The 18372-nt window shown below is 40.8% G+C and overlaps 2 protein-coding genes across 3 annotated transcripts in view; both read right to left on the bottom strand.

Annotated features, from left to right (window-relative positions):
* Window positions 1–8732, bottom strand: part of POLQ (DNA polymerase theta) — a 51368-nt gene extending 42636 nt beyond the window's left edge. The window contains exons 1-4 of the mRNA XM_015624035.2: window positions 8537–8732; window positions 5534–5716; window positions 4697–4827; window positions 3172–3328 (exon numbers count right to left, since the gene is read on the bottom strand). Of these exons, the coding sequence (XP_015479521.2) occupies window positions 3172–3328; window positions 4697–4827; window positions 5534–5716; window positions 8537–8732 (667 nt within the window). The remainder of the gene's footprint in view (window positions 1–3171; window positions 3329–4696; window positions 4828–5533; window positions 5717–8536) is intronic.
* A 934-nt stretch (window positions 8733–9666) lies between these two features.
* On the bottom strand, window positions 9667–18089 carry METTL16 (methyltransferase like 16). 2 transcript variants are annotated; one of them, XM_015648088.1, is made up of 9 exons: window positions 17886–18089; window positions 17601–17800; window positions 16432–16572; window positions 15301–15416; window positions 14403–14545; window positions 13068–13137; window positions 12109–12198; window positions 11034–11207; window positions 9667–10942 (listed from the first exon to the last, which is right to left on the bottom strand). In XM_015648088.1, the coding sequence occupies exons 1-9, from the start codon at window positions 18011–18013 to the stop codon at window positions 10331–10333; spliced, it is 1674 nt and encodes a 557-aa protein (XP_015503574.1). In that variant the 5' UTR covers window positions 18014–18089; the 3' UTR covers window positions 9667–10330. The 2 variants fall into 2 exon arrangements, with proteins under 2 accessions (XP_015503574.1, XP_015503582.1); XM_015648096.3 differs by having other exon boundaries at window positions 17891–17967.
* Between the last annotated feature and the right edge of the window lie 283 nt (window positions 18090–18372).

Raw genomic sequence — 18372 nt, 5'->3', positions numbered from 1 at the left:
ACACAGAGCCATTATTACTCAGGCACCCAGTGCACTCCTGCACATCTCCCAGCAGCAGTATATAGCCTTTCTGGCCAGCTGACAGGGTCCCAGGGATATGGAGTAGGATAAAGGAAGGTTAAACAAAAAAAGCAGGGCACAGAGGACACCACGCTTCATTAGCTGCTGTGGAATTTTTTTCCTCTTTGGTGCAGCTATGTAATATCTTTGTGGTGTGGCTAAAATAGCAGGAGCTTAAGGGCAAATGTGACCTTATATTATCTGTCTCAATGTTATTTTTCCTTCTCTTTTTTTTCTCTCCTTCCTACATATGTTCCTTCTCTCTCCGTCTGTTTTCTCCCTCCTTCTCTTTCAAGCCACTTAAGTTAGAAAAGAGTGCTGCACTGCTTCATCAGCCTCTTTTACAAACTCCCACCCATCCAGCTCCTCTGTCTTCCTGTACTTCCTCTATTCTGTTCTTGCTTATAAAAAAATGGCAATTCATTGGTCACCAAATACATATTTGTTCAGCTACTAGAAAAAGCTTCTTCCTGCTTCCCTATAAAACAATCTGTCTGAATTCCTCCAGAGCTGAGACAGGAGAGTTTAATCAGATACCTACCAAAGTAAAATCCACACAAGTCACTTCAGACCTTCATCATACTACACAGGTACTGAAAATGAGGCTAGACACAGTCTGCTATTTATCTCTGCAAATTAGGTGTGTCCCTAGAAGACAGTTGAAAAAAACCTACTAAAAAGTACCTGAGAGCTACCAGACATGTTTACTGTAGAATAACTAGGTTGTTTTAATTCCCCATCCTGTTTAAATCTAAAAGGTTCTGAATGACAAGCAAGGAGGACTTGTTTTTTTTTCTTAATATAATTAAACTAGTAGCATTTTAATTTCAAGTTGAAATTAAGAAACAAGTATCACAACACCACATTACAAATCCATTCCCAGCTGACACACTGAGAAATCAGCAGATTCTTCTCTAATCATTTTTCTAAAAATTTCTTTAGCATCAGTGTCAAGAGGCTGAACAAGAGGAAGATCATCTCCTGTGTACCTGGATGTTCTAAACTGTTATATAATAATTAGCAACACAACACTGCTTTTAACTGTTTCATACAGCAAAGATAGCTCTGGCAAGCAGAGAATTTTAATTTCTTTCAACGATTTCCAAAGGCAACGTGAGCTATCAGCATGGGTTGACATCAACAAAAGGAATAGCTCAAGCTTGAGATGGAATCCAGCCAGGATTGCAGTCATCTCCCAATAATTCTTCTCAAAAGATAAAACACCCTTGTTACAAACTGGTCTAAAATTAGAATTAATTAGAAGACAAGGTACAATCTTGCAGTTTCAGACAAACTTGCTTTGGGTGACAGCTAAACTGGCATTTTCAGTTCATAGCCGTATTTTACAGCTTTTATGAAAATTTACCTCCAAACAGAAAACTTGTCCATTTCTTACATAAGATGACTTTTTAAAATCAATTTTAATTTAAAAATTAACATGAGAGAAGCATATAAAGGAAAAAAAAAAAAAAGCATTTTACCCTTATTTCTGTTATATGGCCATATTGGGGCATAAGGGAAATGGAGGTTTGCAGCAGAGGTATTTTCAAATGGTGAAAGAAAAACATGATGCTTTAAGGAGGTATCGGTATTGAGAACACATATTCGAACTCAAATCTTGTAGTCACTTGGCTGCTTATATTTAAATGACTCTTTTCAAGTACATTCATCTGTGAAAGTGCAACAACATGTAGGGATGAAATGGAGGTTCCAACCAGAGGGATTCGCTGTGTCTCTAGCTTCTGAAAGATGATATCATTAAACAACACATTTCAATATACTGAGTATGCTTCCAAGGCACACAAGCAAACATAAAGTTGCTTATCCTGACCCCACTGTCAGCCTTGTGTTGTACAGTGTGGTGACATGGGATCAAAGTAACCCTAGTTTAAACAAGCAAAAAAAACCCTTAAACCAAATAGCCATATATTGAAATAAATAACAGGTTTTCCTCCAAGTGAAGGGATTGAAGATATACATTCAAGAATCAAGCTGGACTGCAGGAGTCTTCATTTGAATGAGCTTAAAATGCTGCACAGCAGTCACCCACTCATCTTCCAGCCCACTGCCAGTCTCTAAAGCATTCATGGTGATTCAGCCCCTATAGATCCAGGCTTGAACGTGTTATCCCATGATCTCACACTCTGAAAAAACCTGCAAGGTTTTATTTCCCATTTTCTCTCTAAAGAGCTCTTCTGGTACACAGAAGAATATGATGATACCAGATGCACACAGAACAGCAGTTTCAAAGGTGGAGGTCTCAGAGTAGTTCGATCCTCATCTATTTTTGCAATTTTTATATTCTTAAAATAGCAACCAGCTATGTTACAGGACAGAGTGAAGATGGGAAGGGTTGCTGGATAAAACACAACTGGGTATAGCTTTCTTGAGAAGAGAAGAAAAAGAGAATAACAAACTTCTGATTGGATCAGGAAAGCACGTCTCTCTCTCCAAGTGTACACTGACACATTGGACTTCTTCAGATTTTATCTCTTCCCCAATACTTAATGAATACTTTCATTATCTAGTGGCCATCAGGGCCACAGTGACCCAGAAGCCAATGTTACAAGGACAGAGGGTTTTTGAGCAAACAAGACAGAAATGAACAGCACAGCCCTCCCAGTCACCATGCCTACCCAGAGGAGCACTATGTATTCATTCCGCTTATCTGGATCCAGATGAGCACAGAATGTAATTCCTTCTCTTCCTCAAGCTAAATGAAGATAGAGCTTAGATTCCACAATCTCTGTCTAAAACAAACGAACATAATACATTCCTGAACTCAAACTTATCTCAGAACTTTAATTCTGTTTTATTAACTAGAGGACAGTTCCTAGCTATGGGAATCATAGTTAAATGCAACTTGCCATCCATTTGAGACAAACTAAAGCCTGCAGCTTCTACCTACTCATCCCAGCTGCTGAGCTACGTGGAACAGAGATGACTGTCCTCCTAAATCCAAATAAGAGGTTCTCTGGAAGAAGAAAATTGCTGCATATTCCCATATGGTACGTCTGTCACATACAGAGCTCAGAAAATTTGAAATATCCCATAATTTCACATGTACTCAGAATATGTAAACCCCACAATGGTCAAGCAGTAGTATTTTACCCAGTGAGTCCATTTTGTTTTCTTCTATGAGTCTATTGATTAGTCCATTGGCTTTCTCAATGGTGCACACAGCAACATCCAGAGCAGAGAAACGTCCAGCAGGAGCCATGCTTCCCATGTAGCCTTCAACTCTCACATCCACCTCCTGAAACAAGGCCTGTTTTCCAAGGATACAGAACATCATGCCAAGGTTACAACTCTGAATTTTGACCAATGCCTGCTGGAACCTCACATTAAAGCCTGCACTCTACATCTACAATTTATAGTACGTTTAATGCCAACTAATCAGATTAAAGCCATATCTCAGACAGCTAATGACACTTCTTTTTCCCACTGTCATTTTTCATTTCCAAAGCAGAAGCCACACAGTACATATTACAAGACAGTGTACATAACTGAGTAAAATATGAGGACCATTGCTTTGTATAAGAAGACTTCATATTAAAAATGTTAGGGAACACACAGGGTGACAGTTTATAACATCAGTGACTTATGTACAAAGACACCTTCCACTTGAGAAATCCTGAGCAAAAGCCAAACATGGAACTCCAAATATAGTGATGACACATCTCACACTGAAAGCCAAGAAACAGTAACTTCCCTTCCAGGTCTCCTTACTGCAGTGCCAAAGTTATGATACATCCCACACAGCATTAACAAAAGATACAAATATTTGGACCCCACAGGTCACCCTATGAGTTCAAGTATGTAGAGCTATGGTCACACCTCATGCCAGGAGTAGCAGAACAGAGCACTGATAATCCTCCAGCTTTACAAGATTAAAGCAAAAACATGTCTCCATTATAAATCAGTACAAAGACTGTGCTTAGTTTGTAGGATTCCCTAGCAATTTGTAAGATTAAGACAGCATCAAAGTTAATGAACAACCAAACTGTCTTAACTGCTAGAAACTATAACAAAAATTCCTGCTGGGTTTGGATGTGCTTTTAGTCATTGTCATTACCTAATGGCAACAACATTTGATATGGAAGTCTTTAAAAAAAAAGTATTTATGTCTTGAAGAATGTTCTCACTGTAATTTTATTTTTTGAATAGCTGGGGCAAGAAAGCCAAGACATAACCATATTCTAGCAGAAAAAAAAAATAGCAAAGTCAAAGTGAAATCAAATGCACAAAATTGTTGTGGAATACCCCAGGGAAAGCTAAAATATACTTATATCCTTAAGATAACATTTACACCTTCCCTTTGTTTCATTTGAAACTCCATTTAAATTTTGTATATTATCAAACCAGTGAATAAATGCAATTAACAATGGTTTAAAAGTCAAAGCTGAAATAAAATGTTTAAATTGACTCCATAAATTTTTTCTAAGTTTACCTTTTTGGCTAAAAGTTTCTTTTTTTATCTCCAACTTAGAGCAAGTTTTAAATTATCTACAACTTCTTTCTGAAAAAACTCAGGAATTTTTTTTTCCTCCCAAAATCCATGTTTTTGCATTTCTGTTTAAAAAATGTGACCCAACAACTACTACCCATAAACTCACCCTCCTTGAATGCTACTTACCTGCAGGTAACATTTCTTCTCCTTGGCCACAGAAACAAAGGGAAGGATGAGAAGAGCTTTCTTACGAGTCTCCAGGACTCGCTTCAAAATAAGCAATTCTGCAACAAGAGTCTTTCCAGCACTGGTAGGAGCTTGAAAAAAAAAAAAAAAATGGGGGTAGTTAATTAATTTTTTAAGTTTAAAAAATAAATCCAAAGAACAAGCATCACAAATCTAGCACAGAAAGTAGTTACTGGAGAACTTGGGGTGGGACTCTTCAGCTGATGTCTCTCACCCACAACCACATTTGCAGTCACCCCTATAAAGAGTCAAGAAGACTAAAAATCACCCACCTCTCTTCTAAGTTCTTCAGTGCTGCTCCAGAACCTTTTTCCCATGAAAGTTAGACAACCAAATGTCATTTCCTACAGATTTCTAGTCCACCAGTCCTACTTCTCTTTCTGCATTACTTACCCTTCTGTGCAAACACCCCACACACCATACGTGATCAGAAATGATAAATGGACTGAAAAAAACTAATAGCGAATAATATTCTCAGAAGTATGTATATCTTCAATTGTTGTTATCATTCAGTTCCTAGCTGGCAGTCTGTAATAAGAAAGAGTCACCATTAGCTGACTCTTAATTATCAATTGCTAAAGGAACTTTAACAGAGAAACTGGAGCAAAAAGTCCCTCTTCACATCTGGAAAGGAGACCATTAAGTCAAGTTTGAGGTACAGCAATGGGACAGATATTAAGACATCTCCAGATAAGGTTCTCAACTTTTCTAGCTGCCAGATCCAAATGTTTCAGCATCAAGAAGTCCTCGTAAATGTCTTGTCAGATGTTTGCATACCTGAGTAAACGAGGTTCTTCCCTTCCAGAACTTGTCCAAGCATCAGGCATTCTGCTTGCCATTCAAACATCTGCACTACCCCCAGACTGTGGTATTTGTCCACAACCGCTTTGGGGAGACCCCAGCTTGCAAGGAGCAACTTGTCTGCTTGGTCTTCAGGAACATTTACCTGCTGATATTGCCCTTTGGAAGGAGAAAATAAAAATAAAATTTAAAAAGTCAAGTATCATCTTTCCATCTGAGGTCACTTAGGTTATACACCTAAATGTCAAACTTCTCTATAAACTCCTGTATTACAAGAAAAGGCAATAAACTATCTTCCCTATATTTTTCAGTATTTTATGCGGATGGTTCACTGTTTTTATTATCTTCTGACATCTTTTTTTCAATTTTTCCTCCTGTAAGATTTTCCACATTCAATTAATTCCTTCACCAAACTCTTGCCCTGGTATTTGCTTTTGAGACAGAGCAGCCATTACCAAATACACAGTCAAAGACAGCTTCAGCACTGATTAATGTAACAGCATTGCAATGTATTTGCCATCTTGTCCTCACCCACACCATTTCCCTTTTAAGTTACTGCTACTGAGATTTCTGCAGTTTCTCTAGCCTAATTAAGTTCCTTGCTGATTATTTCTTGTCTTAGTAACCCAAAACAAATTTGTGCTGACTACAGACACTGCCTCCTCCCTCTCCTTCTCCTCCCTTTTTCCAAATCATTAAGAAAACTCAAGCTTTTTGTCCCATCCAGGTTCCTGATCCACAGGAATGCCTACCCTATCACCCATAAATATATCATTCCCATAAAAGCCTTTTGTGAAAGACCTTGTCAAATTGAGATGGAAACTAAGTAATTGTGTATACTGCCTCTACTGTACCTGTTCTTCTACTGGTACATTCAAAAAACTCTAAAAGAAATTTCCCACCATAGTTGACAGCATAAGGGCAGGCTAGATTAATAACACCAGCCTGCATAAGCAGACAGCATTTTTTCTCTCATTACACTAAAAATTTCAATTGCTGCCTTGAGGTTAACCCCAGTCTAGACTGTCACTGCTGCATGATCAGTCTCCTCTACACAGCTTTGCTTCACTTTGTATAATTAAAGTACAATAAATTACTAAACAAAAATTTACACACCATTGGGAGAGAACAGAAATATGCTACAAAACAGAACAGACTTCCCAAGGGGAATTCAGAGGAGACCAGAATTGTCTATCCTAAGTTGTGACTGTGGTGGGTTGACCCTGCCTGGATACCAGGTGCTACCCAAAGTTACCCAAAGTCATTACCCTCCTCAACAGGACAGGAGAGACAAAATATAATGAAAGGTTTATGAGTGAAGAAAAGGACAGGGAAAGACCACCCACCAATTACCATCACAGGCAAAACACTTGACTCGGGGAAAATCAATTTATTATGAATCAAATCAGAGTAGGATAATGAGAAATAAAGCAAAATCTTAAAAACACCGAGCCTTTTTTCCCCCCTTTTTAAATACATTATCCCAGAGGTGCTACTGCCATTGCTGATAGCCTTGACCTTGGTCATGGCAAGTTCCTCTTGGATTTGGCTGGCATTGGCTCTGTCCAACCTAGGGAAAACTTCTGGTGGCTTTTCATAGAAGCTCATAGTCCACCCTTTGCCCTGCAAATCAAATACAGCAACTAATCTGGCAGAATTAGGATTCAGAAACATAAAAAACCCTATGTGATAGGACCTCAAGCTTTTTCCACAGTGTTAAAACCAACAAATTTCACGTAAAGGATGGAATAAGTAAAGGATTACGTGATGCAACTGTTTGAAGAATATCTTTAGATTACAAATGAACATGTGTTTGGAAACTTGTGGCTTAGAGATCGCTGTACAGAAGTGTACCTGTGACACTAACCTTTTTTTTATTTACTAAAACAATGGTAAGAAACAGTAAAAAGTAGGCAGATGCAAATTGTTGTTTAAAAACACTAGGTATTAGATTTCTAAGTAAGAAAACCATTCCAGAGTGTGGGGCCAGTTAAACACAAGAGTGCTGCTTACTGTATTGTCTTTGGGGAGCTGACTGTGGAAATGTGTGCATAGCCTTGCTCTGTTCCATTTGCAGAAACTGACAAAATTGTATCTTTCAGAGCACAATCACATCAGTGAGATGTGACATGACTGGAGAAGAGACCGAGAGATGTAAATGCTTTAAAAAGTTATAGAAAATCACAAAAGAGATGAAACTGCAAGATGCTCTGTAAATACCTTGATTTAGGATGTTGTATACAATCTCGATTGTATACATCTTGATTTCTCTCTTGATTCAAGAGCACAATAAGCTGGTAAAATGTATGTATGGCATCCAGAAGCATCATTTTAAGTGGCTCTGTCTTGCAGCAGGAGCACTTGATATGACACCTTGCCACAAGATGTTTATACAAAATCCTGTGTATTGCATACAGAAATATATTGTGCATACTTATTCCGCATTCTATATGTATTCTTTGATCAATTTCACAACGCAGGTAAACAAACCCTGCCTGGTACACCAAGGGGAACGGACTACACCGATTGTTGTATTATGGCAGCACCTAGAGGCCAAGCCAAGAATAAAGCCCACTGTTACACGACACACAGAACGCTCCCGTCTCAGAACGGTGCACGGAATATACATTTTCTGATTTTCTTCCTCGACCACACAGCGAGGGGCGCAGGAAATCCTTCGATCAGCCCCCTGCTAACACAAGCAGGTGTTCGAGGGCAGCCGCTGCCCTCGAGGGGGAAAGGAAGGGGCCAAGCGCGGCCCGAGCGGCGCCGCCCCCGGGCCAAGGCCCCGCGCTGGGAGAGGCGGGAGGGTCCCCGGCCCCTTCCAGCGTGCCCCGCTGCCCCTCGCCCAGCACGTCCCGACCCGCCGCGCTGCACGACCGAGGGGAAGGCGAGAAGGAAGAGAAGCGGAATGGGAGAAAAGCGGAACGGGAGAGAAGCGGAATGGGAGAGAAGGGCTGCGCTCTCCCGCGCCGGTACCTGCCGAGCCGCTGCGGCGCAGGGAGAGGTCGAGGCCGGGCGGGGGGCTCAGCAGGGCACGGCGGGGAGCGGCGGGGCCGGGCGGCACAGCCCGCCCCGGCCCGCGGGAGCTGCCGCCGCCGAGCCCCGCGGCTGAGGCCGCGGCGGCACCGCTGAGCGTGAGGCCGGTGCCGCCGCCATCTTCCCGCCCCGCCATTCAAACCCGGCCCCGCCCCGGCCGGCGGGAGCAGGGGGCGGGAGGCGGGAGGGAGCCTGGGGACGGCGGGAGCAGGGAACGGAATTCCCGCAGCACACTGGGCACCCCGGCACGCCCGAGGCGTGCGGCCAGCGCAGAGTAGGGGCTGTGCTTGTAAAAACGCCGGTCTTTGCTTAGGCAGCGCTCCGAGCGTGCGGTACCCGTGCCGTACTCGTGCTGTAGCGGTGAAAGGCGGAGCTCATTAACGAAGGGTCCGTGTGCTTCAACAAAACAAGGCTGACCTTGCAGGGCTGAAGCAACAGGACAGGGCACAAAGGACAAACAGCCTCACCTGCTGTTTCCAATGTCTCTGACGCCAAATTAGCTGTTTCAGATTCTAAAAGACTAGGACTGGTTTTACGTCTCCTCAGCAACGTGAATACGAGAAGTAGTTCGAGGAAACTTCCAGGAAAATTCTGCAGCATCCAAAAAATGCATGTCTTTGTCCATCACCCACAGAAGTGCTAAAAAGCATTGTATCAAAAAATAAGGCATTTTTAAGTTCCTTTTAATTTCAACTGAAGAAAACATACTGATTTTCTCAAAAACAGGGACAGCAAAGGGTGAACATTGAAAGCAGGACTATGAACACACAGTTATTTCCTTCTAGACACCACTGCTTTATTTTGTTTTTATTAACACACACACACACAACTCAGAAAAGCTCTCCATGTTCTGTTATCTCTCTTCAGAGAAATGGATCACAGGTTAGGAGGCTGACTTCACATGAAGCAAGACTGGTGCTCATCATCTCAAACACATACACGCAGAAATTTCTGGCCCTCGAAAGAAGAGCATGTGCTCTCATTCCCAGCTTTAAATGGAAGCAAAATTCTTTAAGAGTACTGCTTAAACAGACACTTATATCTGAGTAAGTGTAAAGGATGGTCTAATGGAAGAGTCAATGTATTTTAATTGTCTTTAAATCAAGCAGCTCAAAAAGCTTCTTTCATTGTTCAAGTTTACAAAACCAGATGCTAACAGTAGGCTCTTCTGTGTTTCAAAGCCCAAGCACCAGACTACACACTTTTTTCCTAAAGCAATTATTTTAATGAATTGACATTTGGAGAATGTATACACACTGCTACTCTGTTGACCAAAAGTTAGATACATTAAAGAGAGGCATACTAAAATCATCTGCTAAAGACTCCTCACTGCAGGAAACAATTCCCACTGCAGAATAACCGTTTCCTGTATTAGTACTGAAAAAATACTGAAGAAAATAACTCAGTAAAGATTTCTACTTAGTAACAATATATATTTCTATTGTTCCAGAAAAAGACCAGAATAAGCACTGCTGATATTTAAAATCCTCACAGCATAAATATGTTTCACTTCAACATATAGTTTTACAGCTGCAGTATGAAATCTATTACTTCCTCATCAGTTCATGCCCTCCTTACATCTTTGAAAAAGTTATTTAAAATATTAAAGGAGTCATCTATCTTCAATCTACTTTTCAGGGGAAAAGACAGATTTTCTATCTGAAAATTTTAATTCATTAAAAATAGTTTACAAAACTTGAGGACAGACCTACTTCACCAAAGTAGGAAAAAGAGCTAACTAGCAACCAATCGAAGAATTTGGTTCCGTAAGTATGTGCACAGCTGGTTCATCAAGTCTCTGTTCTGTCCTTCAACCCAGTGCATTTCTACTACCACATCATTTCCTTCTTTCTTCACATTCATTAAACACTTGAAGAGAAAACCCCCACTAGTTTCTTTAGGGCTTTGCTCTTTATCCCCTGTCAGATTGCTAGCTTCTTCTGAAGGGCAAGGTTCCTCCTTTGCATCACCAGAACCTTTCCCAAGCGATGTTTCTCTCTGCTTTTCCTCCATCTCCTCTTCCTTCACAGGATCACTGTGCTCTTCTTTGGCAGCAGATTCCTCTGGTTCACCTGCTGTCATCTGGACATCCTCATCAGGTGCCATAAACCCCATTTCAGAGTCTTCAGCCTTGGGATTTTCACAGTCCGAGTTGTTGCTCACACTCTTCTGGCTGTTCTTTTCCTCCTCCATTGCTTGCAGAATATCTTCAGAAGCTCGAGGAAGTTCTCGTAATTGCCTTACTCTCTCTCGTTTCTTTCTCCTCAAATGAATCCAGGAGTTTTCAATGGCAGTCACAAAGAGGCTAATTTCATCTTTTCCACACGGAACACGTTTATGCTGAACCTATTGCAAGAAAATGGAATTTCATACAATCTTCTCACAGTTACGCTTTCAATTAAGATGCTGTTTTAACATCTAATACTTCATACTGTACCTTCAGATCAGTAAGAATCTTCTCTACCCAGGCTCTAACCACAGCAATAGCTTCTACAGCATCCCAGCCCATAGCTGCAGCTTTGATGGATAACTCTTTGACTGTAGAAGCCAAAACCAGGAATGTAATTGGTTTTCGTGGTTTTTCTAGTTTTCTTCTTTTAGAGGGAGGTGACTAGAAGAAGAAAGAAAGAAAATAATTACAAGGCTATGCAGTACTAGTAGGATGACTTTTGTCCTCAGAAGACTCTGATTCCATAAGACATGAGGATTAAGAGTGTAACATAAGGTACTAAGCAGTCGTTCACATGACCCGTGCTCCACTTCACCCCCAGGAGTTTTAGACTCAAAACAGCTAACAGGATCATGCACTTTATGCTAGCCTGATGGACAGAGGGAGTTTATCTTCAGGTATTAGGCAAAAAGCTTCACTGGTTCCTTCAAACTATGAGCTCTCCATGAGCTGACAAAGTGTGGCTGCTCTTGGGAATAGAGGCCAACTGCCAATATCCACATTTGAACCCAAGTGCACTGAAAATTTACTTGCATCTTCCTTAAGACTGGTTATTGTCTATACCTATATTCAAATATACAAACATCCAGATCCAAAAAAGCAACTGGCTCACATTTAAGGTGAACAAGCTCCACTTACATTCATGTAGGCAAGTCTGAGTTAGACGTGGTCATACCTATTTGGTAACAGAATCCACATGTTAAATTAAAACTGAGTTCTCAGAGGGAAGTTTAAATTCAAATCTAGCCCCAAACTTAGCATATTTTCATTACTACTGAACTGCTATTTGAGGTATGCTACAAATGATCCTTATTTTCACTGAAACCCACAGGAAGTTCCTACAATGGCTTCCTTTTTCCACCCTCAACAAGGGTCACTCGTGAATCCCTACTGCTAACAGACTGGCAGCCATCTAAGAAATTCCACTGTCCACACAGCCCAGCACATTCAATATTCCAGTCTGAAGAAGAACAGTTTGTATCACAGTAGTTACAGCTCATTAGCCTCTTCCTCAACTAAGAGGCACAGAAAATCACAAGCAAACCAGAATTAAGCTACTTACAGGTACTTGCACATCATCATAGAAACTCCAGGCCAGCGCCCATCTCATGGTGCGTCCCTGGCAGAATTCAGTATGAGTGACTTTAGGAACCTATGCAAAGAAGTAATACATTATTTCAGATTAATAAACAACATTGTTTTACTGCACACACTTTCAAACAAAGCATATTTTCTCATAACTCAAATGGAGATTCTTTCTGACACAGCTCAGAGGTGTCAGTGCCCTCTCTCATTTCTCCCCCTTTACAAAGACTGAGGTGCAACAGTTCAAGAACAGAGAAAAAAATCAGATATTTTGTATCTAGCTCGGCATCTGCTTTTGGTAATTCATATTTCTGGGAATTTATTTCACCAAGAATTCTCTTTCCTTCCACTGCATACTAAGACAGATCTCACAACTATTCTCTTTGTATGGGAATTAAGTGAAGAGTATGCTTCCTCCAGAAAGCCATCCAAAAGTCCTTTGCACAGCCCTCTTTTATGACAATAGCAGCACAAGGTTCCATTTTACTTGATGCCAGAATTAAACACAAACAAAATAACACTGCCACTTAAATCGTGTTACTATTTCTTTTATGAACCAAATTGCTAGATTTCATGTGACCTAAGAAGAAAGCAAGCTAGATTATTTTTTAATTGTTCTTTTTTTGGTGTGTTTTTTTTTTTTTACTACAGCCTTGTTAAGGCTATTTTAAAGCAGAAACCCTGAATCTCCTAGAATGAATACATGCTCCTACTAGTCCTAAAGACAAAACTTTGGAGACAATATTTGCTACCTATCTGTCAGTTTTGAACCTACAATAGTTAAACCTCAATTGTTTCCCTAACAAGGAATTGCAGTTCCTTTTTGTAATAAAAACTCCATGAAATGATCCAACAATAATTACCCACATACATTGAAGCATACTATATTCTGTATGGAACACAGGCAGGATATATATGGACTCCATGCAAACTCACCCCCTGGATTCGAAGTTCTTCTTTCAGTGGTGCTAAACTGCATTTCTTCCCCAGCATGCAACTATACCATCTGCAAAGAACACATTAAAAAAAGTGTTTCACAAATACTTTTTTTTACAACTGAGAATGGCAGCTATCAGTAAGAACTGTTTGGATCAGAACACTGCAAAAACAATATGAGATTAAAAACCAAAATAACAACAAGAATCACACTTAAACAGAGTGACTAGGACATAATACAACAAAATTCAGAACAGAAGGTCCAAAGACAGACTGGACAGGGATATCTTTTTGTGATTTTAAGAAATACATTAGGAGTTCAAACAACATGTGAACAATGAATAATCTTGTTTCAAAAAGTGACTTCAGTTATGGGGAAGATGTTAACCTTACAAGAATTTGTTTCAACTTCTCCACTTTCTTTGGAGAATGAATCAGAACAAAAAGCAATAACCAACTATTGGCAAGTAATTATGCTCAAAAGCAGACATACTGACTATCACTTGTGCTCACTCATATCTTATCCAGGTTTCTATCAAGTAACCTGTATTTCATAAGGAAAAGATCAGGCAAAAAAAGGAAAAAAGTTATTTTCCCACTTCAAGTGAAGCTTATCCTTCCACCCAGCTCCACATCTTCAGAATCTCCTCTGATTCTGAAGCTCTGTTCTTCATCTAAATGATTATTCGAGCCTTACAACCCCATTTTCCACATTTTTTGATGATTGGATTCAAAAAAGCTTATTCATAAATACAACGTATTGAAGTTAGATTTCCCAGTTATCAAAGGACAGTTTTGTCCAACACTGGGGAAGTGAAAGCCTGGTAGTCAAAAAACTGAAGACATGCCATCTGTTTCAAAGTAAGGTCAAAAGAAGGTCTCCCTCTTTTTTATTGCAGCTTATGTTCACTCGAGACAGCATTCAGTACAACAGTGTCCTTCAGCAGGCAAAGCTGAAAGTTGCCAAAATTCAGCCAGGAAAAGATAGAAAGTTTTAAGTAATCAACAGATAACTAGGCAATGTCATAAAACCTCCTCCATCCCAAAAGTCCTTAAGAATGAACCCTGATCTGTCTCTTATCAGGTACATATGGTAATTTTGCTGCAAGCTATAAGTGTCACTTGTACAGGATTTTTTTTCCTTCTGCATTTAGATACCTCCAGCAATAACTCCTATTTGCTGCTCAGGAACAATTGGATGTATAAGTACCATCAAGCAACTCAGCAGGTATCACTGGACCATAGTCACTAAAATAACATTTTTGCCTGATTTCTGCCAAAGATGAAGGTAAAAGGTGTTAGTTTGGGGTTTTTTAAATGGAACAAAACACTTACCGTAACCTCTTTTTAAGCTGGAGACTATCGTGAATAATTCTTTTGACAAATTCTAGTTCTCCTCCCTCAGCCATGATTTCTGTGATCCCTCCTGTATTTACAGAGCTGGGAGGGGGACGCCGTGGATTTCGAGAATTAACTCCCTGGATTAAAAAAGAAGAACATTTGACATGAACATTTAATGAAATATTATGCTGCTTTGTACACTGCTTCCTATCTTAATCTTTAGTAGGTAGCAAGCACCACCACCTCTACTTATCCTCCCCCCATCAGAACCACGGATAACAGACAAAGATCTATTCAAAATAAACATATCTGAGTGAATTCCCTACAATCTCAAACATAGGTAAGCTACTTGTCACACCAGGATACTGCTAACGTGAAATATGTAGTTCCTATCCATGTAAGATGTGCTAAGTGCATCTATGCAATTACAATCTATGGTGTTTAATCAAATCTTAAATCTTCTTATCTCCTGGTCTGCATTGCACATTTCTGACTTATGTTCAGTGTTGCAAGACCTGTATGATACTGTCTGCATGACTAAGGAAATGAAAAATGCAGTTAATCAAAATTTCAGAAACTAATTCCTCTGTACCACTGTTACACAGCAGGCACCTGATTTCAGATTTACCAGCTGTCTATTTTCCAAACTCATTTTCTAAGACAGTAAGAACTTGGGAAAGAATGCTACAGCTCATCCTCCACTTTAGGAGGGGTAACAGTTAAGTTTTCAGAACTCCTTTAGGGGCTAGGGGATGAGGAGGGAGAAGGCTTAAATGCTATTTCAGGATGATTTGGGACTTTCCACTCAACCATGGCCAAGCCAAGAGGTTAAATTCTTGCTACCATCCCACTGACTACTGAAGTACATACAACATGCAGTTTGTTACCTCACCTTAGCTTCCAACTGGTTGGCAAAAAAAGGGGGGTTACACATGCAGAAATCATAAATTATCTCAGATTCTTCCTTCAGTGCATCCATTAGAAGAGTCTTCTGTGGCACTTTAACCACTATTAGAAAAAGTGAATTTGGCAAGTAAGGAACTTTGTATTTTATTTAACATGCTATATACATTATACATTGTGTAAAAACTGTACTTTCTAAACAAGGCTTTCTATAAAAGAGATGTAACAAATACCACCATGCAAATAAAGATTTCAGGTCAAGGATTAGCATACAAACAGCTTGTATGCTTATACACAGCAGCAGAATCTGTTTAAAACAACAAGGACTGCCTGAGTTATGCCAAGTTCTCCAATACCACCATAAATGTGCTTTACAAGTACAGGCACTAAAGCTTCACAGGAAGCCTGTTACTTTGCCAGCTGCTTTTCCAGTATTGAAATGATTCCCATTGAAACACACTAAATTCCCTCCACACCACTAGAAACCAGTGGCAGGAGTGACAGAAAACTCTCATTGTTCTCCACATCAAGCTCTGGATCTTCAAGACTGACATGGACAACAGACTAAGACATGTTGCTCAAATGGATGCTCCCAAAAGCTTTTCTTCAGAGCTCATAAATGGACCTGATTTTTACTACACTGAGTTCCTACAGAAATTTTTCCAAGCTCATTCCCAGATCAAGTCTGGCATACTGCCTCTGCTGCCACAGGCAGTGCCAGGACTTCATTCAAGAAGTGAGGATGAAGAACTCTGTACAAGATACACTTTTCTGGCAGTTTCATGCAGTTATCCAAGGGGAGTATTCCAGGTCTCCTACCAGCAGAAATAGCCCAAACACTAAGAAATACTTCAGTAATAGACAAGGAATATAGAGATAAAAACACTCCATGGTAAAGTTTAACTTCCAGATTTTGGTAAGGAAGAGTATTTCTCTATCCACCCATCCCATGCTAGACAAAGCAGCTTTTTGGCTTAAGCATACACTGACTTTAGTAAATATTCTGCCCCAGTAAAAGTATGTATTTGAGCATGTATTTGGAAGGAATACACCTTCTGATATGCCTCTGAACATGGCAAGGATATGTCACAACATTCATATGCTACTTATTACATTGTACCTTTTATAAGATCAGACAAGTTATTCTGTTCCACATTCTTCTTGGCATAATTGAAGCACATGTCATCCACTTCTGTTGCAAGGAAATACCAGCCATTCAAAGTTGCTCCAAGTAATGGGTAGATACAGGATGCCCCTGTCCCTGCAGAAGTGAAAATCCATGAAAAATGCAAAATAAGTACTAGTGTTAAACATAGTGTGGCTGTTAACTATGTACTTATTACACCAAAAAGAACTAACTTCAAGAAAATGCTGATTATTGATCATCCACTACTCAATTCTTTAGTGAATTTAATTTTTATAATTTGAAAAATAGCAATGTCAAACATGTACTTTTGCATATTTGTACATTACATAAAAGAAATAATTTAATAATCTAGAATAAATTTTCTAGTAAACTATCAACTTTGGTTTAAACTATTTTTCTTCTATATGACATTGGTTAATTTATATAAAGAAAGCTAAATACATTCTGACTTCACTAAAACAAAAAACCTACCACAAATAAATTTCTCTTCAGCATTTTTCTATCATCTATCAAAAATAATCTACTTCAATGCATACAACAACCACCAAAAAAAAAAAATCTGTTCCACCAGACTGTCTTTCCCCAATGTCCAAAACTATCAAAGAAATCAAACTGTCAATTAAGATATTCAAAAAGAGAGACAGCCAGGTAAAAACTTGGTAAAAAAGAGAGAGATGCTAGTACAGAATAATTACGCCATACTTAGGTGATCAAATTATCAATGACAACCAAATTTAGGGTTAAAGCAAAATTAATAAATTAGCAACAAAACAATTCACCGGTTATAACATTGAGAAGAAGCACTTTTTAGTTCCTCTAGAATGACATTTCTGCCTGCATTTCTAGAAGCACAGTTTTTGTACACCACACAAAGATGCACTCAAGTGAGTTCAAGGCCCTGAAAAGCCACATAATTGCGTGCCGTGACTGTTGCTGTGTTTGTGCAGAGGAATCCTGCCCGCCCAGAGGGCACATGAAAACACCTGTGGAGCTCAGACTGCCTTCCACCACAGCGAAAATAGATCAGATCTCTTTGTTTCTCGAACCTGACGCATCCCTGTGCATGTGCAACGAATTGTATCTGCTACTGTCTTACTTACTGATGGTAAATAAGGATTGAAACGTTTAGCTTTGCCAAGTACCTATGTCAATGCCTCGTCTCAGGGTTTGTTTCTCAGCGTCCCGGTGGCCGATGAGATCCTCCACCCAGTGGATGTAGTTCAGCCTCAAAGGGACGGTGGGAATGAGCCTTTCCACGGGGATGTCGATGGTCAGCCCGAAATCCTCCTTCAGGAGGGTGCACGTCAAAGCCCTCACGGCCTCGGGATCCTTGAAATTCAGGCTGAAAAGCACACGCAGAACTTTCGTGGGTGCCCGGAGGGAGACACACATGGGCACCCACCCGCCCCATCCCGCCCCGGCCGTACCTCACCCTGCCCGCGAGGGTGGTCTGCACGTGCTGCTGGAACTCGGGGTACTTGCCAGCCAGGTAGGCGAAGTCGGGCGGCTTGTCCTTGTAGCGGTTGCGAGCGTGCATGGATTTGTTGAGGGCCATGTCGGGCCGGGACGTGCCGGGAGCGCGGCGCGGGATCACGGCCGCACCCCCGCGCGCCGGGCGGGCCCGCTCCCGGCGCGCACCGCGGCCCCGCGGGCCGTACCAAGGCGCGGCGGGCCGCGGGGGGAGCCGCCGGGCGCCGCTCCGCTCGGACTATCGCCCGCCGCAGCGGCGAGGGAGGTGCAACAGCTGAGGCGGAGAAGTGACCGCCGCGGATCCACAGAACCCTGGAATGTCATGGGTTAGAGGGGACTTTAGGGATTAGTTAGTCCCAATCTCGCTGCACCGGGTTGCTGAAAGCCCCATCCAGCCTGGCCTTGAACGTTGCCAGGGTTGCGGCATCCACAGCTTCCCTGGGC

Source organism: Parus major, chromosome 1 (assembly GCF_001522545.3).
Source record: "Parus major isolate Abel chromosome 1, Parus_major1.1, whole genome shotgun sequence".
NCBI classification, from domain to species: Eukaryota; Metazoa; Chordata; class Aves; order Passeriformes; family Paridae; genus Parus; species Parus major.
Note: the sequence above shows the minus strand (reverse complement) of the source record. Positions and strands in the feature narration are given on the sequence as shown.

Coding starts and splice junctions, on each gene's coding strand:
- METTL16 (XM_015648088.1), bottom strand. CDS start 18,013: ATGGCCCTCAACAAATCCATGCACGCTCGCAACCGCTACAAGGACAAG. Junction 17,801..17,885: donor ACCCTCGCGGGCAGGGTGAG/GTACGGCCGGGG, acceptor TGTGCTTTTCAG/CCTGAATTTCAAGGATCCCG. Junction 15,417..16,431: donor CTTGTCTGATCTTATAAAAG/GTACAATGTAAT, acceptor TTTTTCTAATAG/TGGTTAAAGTGCCACAGAAG.